Below are 7,077 nucleotides of genomic sequence, written 5' to 3'. Positions count from 1 at the left end.
TCTTGATTAAACAGGATATGCGGTTGAGATTTGGTGTCAATCAATCCGTTGACACCAGGTGTCAACGGATCTTAACTCTATATATATATATGATGATAGAACAACAATGTTCTTGACAATTAGGTTTTCAAAATTATTCAATCACAAAGAATATAGCAATAGCAATTAACCCAATCCAACATCATATATTAAAGTAATTTTTCGGTAATTAAGGAGCAAGAGAAAAGAGAACACCAGGTTTATAAAGGTTTCCTGATTGTTTTAGCTATGGGTGCATCCTCAATTCGTAGAATAAAACGTCTCTTCTACAAACTTCCACTATAGAATGTTGAAAATGTATATGAGAGCTAATTAAAAAGTTCCTTCAATTTATGAATCACCACGATCCTAAATCTTACACACTATGTAACCATTCAAAGCCTTCAATCTTCAAGCTTCTTGAAATTGGATGAATCCCAATGTCTTTGGATTTTTTTTTTTTGATAGGCCAATAGGAAGGTTAGGCATCAAGGTGTACCTGTGGCATCCCAACTAGGTTGGCACTCCACAGAACGCCCATCCTCTACCGCCAACCTAATAAATAATATTAATAAAAAAGGGGGGAAAATATGTACAAAAGAGGGGGGACTAGGCCAAAACCCTCGAGCCAAAATAAAAAAAATAAAGCAGAACAACCAGGCAAGAGATGCCTACAGAAATCCTTATATCTTCTGGCGCAAGAAATCTTATTTGCTATGACCTCACTTCAATCCCCAACAACCTTACTTGTTTCAGAAATAACCCCCACAATTATTTTGGAGGTGTAAAGTACCTCCTTTTACTTTAGAACCTTGATGCTCCACCAAGATCCTTGAATGAAACCAAATATACAATTATCATATAGCACCCTTAAAATCTATATCTAAATCCTACAAGTGTTCTTATAATAGTGTTTAATCTAAAAAAGTTTGTAAAATAAAAGAGAGACAAGACTTTAGAGTGTTTTTCCAATTTATTCAATGTGCGATAGAATGAGTGAACGAATATATATAAGAAAGTAAGATAAGAACAAGTTAGGATAGCAATCAAACTACAAAAGAGTGTTTTGTTAGTCTATATGATGACGATACAAGGAGGCAGGGGGGTGCATAGCTTCTTTTTGGATAAAGTGTTTGCAAAACCGTAGTTTTGAAAAACTTTAGAAAATATGTATGACTATTGGATTTATGCTCACGATTCAAATGATAAAAACAAATCAATGTGATTATAAAAATTCAACTATGAATAAGAAATTCAACAATTAATTGTATTTGATAAATCAAAATTCAGTAGACATTTCAAATCACAAAATTAAACTATCTCAAACTAATACTATTGATTGATATGATCAAAAACACACTATCTAAGAATTTAATCACTTGATATATGAGTAAATTATTTAGATGTTAATTTCCAAGTTAAATTCTGAATGAATTGAATGTTTATAAATCTCAAACAAAGAAATTAAGATTAGGTTAATGCAAAATTAATACTCACAATCAAATAGTAATTCATTCATTTAATAGATTCATATATCAAGATTAGATAGATGAAAGTAAAAGGATAGGGAAAGAAGAAAACGCCTCTGCTACCACATTCCACCATGTTGTTAAAAATGTTGGGTAAATACCTCTTTTCGTCCCTGTAATATTAGCGAATTCCGGTTTTCTTTTTTTTGAAAAATGAATTCCGGTTTTAGTCCCCGTAAAAAAAAAATTTAGATTTTGTCTCTGTAATTTTATATTCTTCCACTTTTGGTCCCTCCTTTCATCACGTCAGCAGAATCTGCATAAATTACGTCCCTGTAATTTCAGATTCCTCCCACTTTTGATCCCTGTAATTTCAAATTCCTCCACTTTTGGTCCCTCATTTTACGTGCCATGTATGCAGATTCTCCAAAAGTGGAAGAATATGAAATTACAGGGACAAAATCTAAATCTTTTTTTTTACAGGGACTAAAACCGAAATTCGCTAATATTACAGGGACGAAAAGAGGTATTAACCCAAAAATGTTTACAATAGTATGATGAATGTTTTCATACATTATGATTTGAGTTATATTAATCCTTCATATGTTTCATCGTTTAAATCTTTTGCAAACTAGGTTTGGGTTCATAAATTAATTCTTGTGCTTTAACCGAATCATTATATATGATTTTTTTTCTCAAGAGTCTTTATTTTATTAGGGATCCTTAGGGTGTGAGAGGGTGAGACATCTCCATGGAGTGTAATTGCTTTAGTTGGCAATTTAGGAGGCACACGAGATGTTGACGTCAAAGGATATGTCCATGGCTTTCATAATTGAGTTATGGAGGTTATGGAGCAATCCGACGTCTATAGGGATATTCTTCCTAAGAACAAACCATTTTTTATATAATCCTCAGGTTAAATCAATAGTTACTTTGGATTAATCCAATAAATAAGGAAGATGTGATTCAAAGATTCCCTAAACGTGCGTTACACATCAGAATCAAACCAACCTAATCTCGTATTGGGTAGAGCAATTAAACCCTGAAAACCTCTTTTACTCTATTTACGTCTCAAATACGTTACGCTGATTACCGAGTTGAACGACAATCCCTGTGGAGACAATAATTTACTACTTTATTACTTGTTATGATTTGGTGCACTTGTCAATAGTTGCCCTTTCGTACATATATCATGCTCATATGAGCATTCTTAATTTCAAAGGAACATTATACCGAAAAAAAAGACTATAGTCTTAAGAACACTCTTAAATTTGATGTGGCAAAAAAAGAAGATTAAGAGAAGAAAGACTTGTTAACACAAGTCAAAAGGGGGGAAGAGAGAAGAAAAACATTCAAAGTTTTAGAATACTTTTCAGTGTACCGAATGAACTAGCTAGCTATCCTTTTATAGGAAGAGTTTATAACTAATACAGAGAAACTTAGAAATTAAGTAAACTTAAAAATCATGCAACCCATGGATCATCTAAAGTAAAAAACGGATCGGACAAGCTAAAAAGAAATAAACTCACAAAAGTGGAAGAACCAAATTAACTGAATATGAATGAAGAAAATATAGGAAACTCAATTGGATTTTCAATCTTATCATAAACAACATAAACTAAAATTATGAGAAGTGATATCTATAAATAAAAAATGATAATTTCTATTATTATTTAAAATTTAAATACAACAATTTAAACATTATATGTTCCATTTCATGTGGGACCCCACACTCAATTGTTTTTCAATTTAATAACTAAAGTTCAATTACATAGATACCAATAAAATAAGGTAAGAAGAAGAGGACATCAACATAGATACCAATTAACTAGAGTTCAATTACATAGAGACTCAATTGTGTTTGAATATAAGGTGTCCCCAAATATAAATAAGTGCTCAAGATATGCACGGAAATAGAACATCAACATGACTCGTTCCAAATATAAAAATGAACAAATGAAAGGACATAATAAAATGAGATGCCTATTTAAGTTGTGTTGGTTGTGTCACGGTTGTGTTGTGCCCACCCGACTTGCAGCTCTGCTTCAGTCTCTTCCCTTAAATATGGATAGAAACCAAAGTTTTGCTTTTTCAGTTGTTTCACTTTTGAGTACATATTTCATGTTACTATGTTCCTGTGGCCATTCATCATTTGGTTGCATGGAACAAGAGAGGAAAGCTCTTCTTGAAATCAAAGGAAGCTTTAATGATCCATTATTTAGACTTTCCTCTTGGAAAGGAAATGACTGTTGTAAATGGAAAGGTATAAGTTGCAGCAACATCACAGGACATGTTGTAAAAATTGACCTTAGGAATCCATGTTACCCACAAAAAGGAGAACAATTTGATTCAAACTGTCCCTACTCAAAATCTAAGCTTGAAGCTCAGTATATCCATCCTGCTCATTCACAGTTCAAGTATCTTAGTTATTTGGACCTTAGTGGAAACAATTTCAATTCAAGTCCAATACCAAAGTTTATCCATTCTATGAATCAGTTACAATTTCTTTCTCTCTATGACTCCCATTTGAGTGGTAAGATCCCAAATAACCTTGGAAACCTCACAAAATTGTCCTTTCTTGATCTCAGTTTCAATACTTATTTACACTCTGATGATGTCAGTTGGGTTTCAAAACTTTCATTGCTCCAAAACCTTTACCTGAGTGATGTTTTTCTTGGGAGGGCACAAAATTTGTTCTTCGTACTTAACATGATTCCTTCTTTGTTAGAATTAGACTTGATGAACTGCAGCATAACCAAGATGCACAGTAGTGATCATAAACTAGTTAGTTACACAAACTTTTCTAGTATTAAGACACTCAATCTTGCAGATAATGGACTTGATGGTCCAGATCTGAATGTTTTTAGAAACATGACTTCCGTTAAAGTTATTGTCCTTTCTAACAATAGTCTTAGTTCAGTTCCATTTTGGTTGAGTAATTGTGCCAAACTTCAACATCTTTATCTTCGAAGAAATGCTCTTAATGGCTCACTTCCATTAGCTCTTCGAAATTTGACTTCTTTGGAATTGCTTAACCTTTCTCAAAACAAAATTGAATCTGTTCCACAGTGGTTAGGAGGGTTAAAGAGCCTTTTGTATCTCAATCTGTCATGGAATCATGTAAACCATATTGAGGGTTCTTTACCAATTGTTTTAGGAAATATGTGTCATCTTCTGTCAATAGATTTGTCTGGAAACGGACTTCAAGGAGACGCACTTGTTGGCAACTTAAATTCTACGAGATGCAATGGATTTGATTTGCTGGAACTGGATTTGACCAACAACAAATTCAATGATCAGCTGCCAACATGGTTGGGGCAGCTTGAAAATCTGGTAATCCTTAAAATTCATTCAAGTTTTTTCCATGGGCCTATTCCAAATTTTTTGGGAAAATTGTCAAACTTGAAATATTTAATCCTTGCTAACAATCACTTGAATGGAACTATTCCAAACTCCCTAGGAAAACTGGGAAATCTAATCCAGTTGGACCTATCAAATAACCACTTGTTTGGGGGTCTTCCTTGTAGTATGACCGAACTTGTCAATCTAAATTATTTGGTTCTGAACAACAATAATTTGACAGGTTCTCTTCCTGATTGTATTGGACAATTTGTCAATCTAAAAACCTTCATTATTTCTTCTAATAATTTTGATGGTGTTATTCCTAGGAGTATTGGGAAACTAGTTATTCTAAAAACCCTTGATGTCTCAGAGAACTTTCTGAATGGTACAATCCCACAAAATGTTGGTCAACTTTCAAATTTACATACCCTTTATATTTGTAAAAACAATTTGCAAGGGAAATTTCCTCATAGTTTCGGTCAACTTCTGAACCTTCGCAATTTAGACTTGTCTCTAAACAATTTGGAAGGCACGTTTTCTGAAATAAAATTTCCCAGGTCACTAGTCTATGTGAACCTCACCAATAACCATATCACTGGGTCACTTCCCCAAAATATTGCTCATAGATTTCCCAATCTTACTCATTTGCTTCTTGGAAACAACCTCATAAATGATTCAATTCCAACTTCAGTGTGCAAAATAAACTCTTTGTATCATCTTGACCTTTCAGGAAACAAATTAGTTGGCAACATTCCTGATTGTTGGAATTCAACTCAAAGATTGAATGAGATAAACTTATCATCTAACAAATTATCTGGAGTTATTCCGAGCTCATTTGGTCACCTTTCCACTTTGGTATGGTTGCATTTGAATAATAACAGTATTCATGGGGAGTTTCCATCATTCTTGTGGAATTTAAAGCATCTGTTAATATTAGATATTGGAGAGAATCAAATGTCAGGGACTATACCTTCGTGGATAGGTGACATTTTCTCCTTGGTGCAAATTCTCAGGTTAAGACAAAACAAGTTCCAAGGTAACATTCCAACACATCTTTGCAAACTTTCAGCTTTGCAAATCTTGGACCTGTCTAACAACATGTTGATGGGGTCAATCCCTCCCTGCATTGGGAATCTAACAGCAATGATTCAAGGAAGTAAACCATCCGTTTACTTAGCTCCTGGTGAGCCGAAGTATATTGAATGGTATGAACAAGATGTCAGCCAGGTCATTAAAGGAAGAGAAGATCACTATACAAGAAATCTGAAATTTGTGGCCAATTTGGATTTATCAAACAACAATTTGAGTGGACCTATTCCGAAAGAAATAACTCTTCTTACTGCTTTACGAGGCCTAAATCTGTCACATAATCATCTGTCAGGGGAAATTCCTACAACCATAGGGGACATGAAGTCACTTGAATCTTTGGATTTCTCTCATGATCAACTTTCAAGCTCAATTCCAAACACCATGTCTAGTTTAACTTTTCTAACTCACCTAGACTTGTCCTACAACAATCTTTCAGGACCAGTTCCACAAGGAAACCAATTTTTTACACTTAATATTTATCCATCAATATATGCTGGAAACAAGTTTCTTTGTGGTGCACCATTGCCGAATCATTGTGATGCTGATGATAGAGATGAAAGTGGAGATGATGATGATGATGGTAAACAAAATAGGAGTGAGAAGTTGTGGTTTTACTTTGTTGTAGCACTTGGATTTGCCAGTGGCTTTTGGCTTGTTGTTGGAGTGTTGTTGCTGAAGAAGAGTTGGAGGCATGCTTACTTTAAATTCATTGGTTTTAAAGAAAATGTAACAAAATAGGTTAAAGAAAATATGTACGGGAAGCCCTGTTGATTTGTGAAACATGATTGTCTTTATCTTGGTTTTTGGATTGCTCCTGTGAATATTTCAACTGAAAATGTATGTATATGGTGTATTTTTATTGTGTAATAGTTACTTTACTTCTATGTGAAATGTAGTTTTAAAATTTCCTTTGTTATGCCAATAAAGTTACCTAGTCATCAATAATGTAAATCTTGCTTAAAGGACTAACAAAATGAAATAAAATTCAGATAGTAATAATAAACACAAGGAAAAGGTAAAGAAAGGTAATACAATCTTCGTGAGTCGGGATATATAAGCTTGCTCTGTACCCTGTTTTCTGCATCGTTATAATAGACATCACCAAAGGGAAATCACATACCAAAACAGAATAAAAGTAGTGGATAAATCATTTAAATTT

General features: G+C 33.6%; 1 protein-coding gene across 1 annotated transcript; it reads left to right on the top strand.

The window, feature by feature from the left end:
- The first annotated feature begins 3,392 nt into the window (after window positions 1-3,392).
- Window positions 3,393-6,822, top strand: LOC25486783 (LRR receptor-like serine/threonine-protein kinase FLS2). Its single transcript, XM_013608504.3, has one exon. The coding sequence runs from the start codon at window positions 3,414-3,416 to the stop codon at window positions 6,654-6,656; it is 3,243 nt and encodes a 1,080-aa protein (XP_013463958.2). The 5' UTR covers window positions 3,393-3,413; the 3' UTR covers window positions 6,657-6,822.
- The last annotated feature ends 255 nt before the right edge of the window (window positions 6,823-7,077 follow it).

This window comes from Medicago truncatula, chromosome 2 (genome assembly GCF_003473485.1).
Source record: "Medicago truncatula cultivar Jemalong A17 chromosome 2, MtrunA17r5.0-ANR, whole genome shotgun sequence".
Classification (NCBI taxonomy): Eukaryota; Viridiplantae; Streptophyta; class Magnoliopsida; order Fabales; family Fabaceae; genus Medicago; species Medicago truncatula.
Note: the sequence above shows the minus strand (reverse complement) of the source record. Positions and strands in the feature narration are given on the sequence as shown.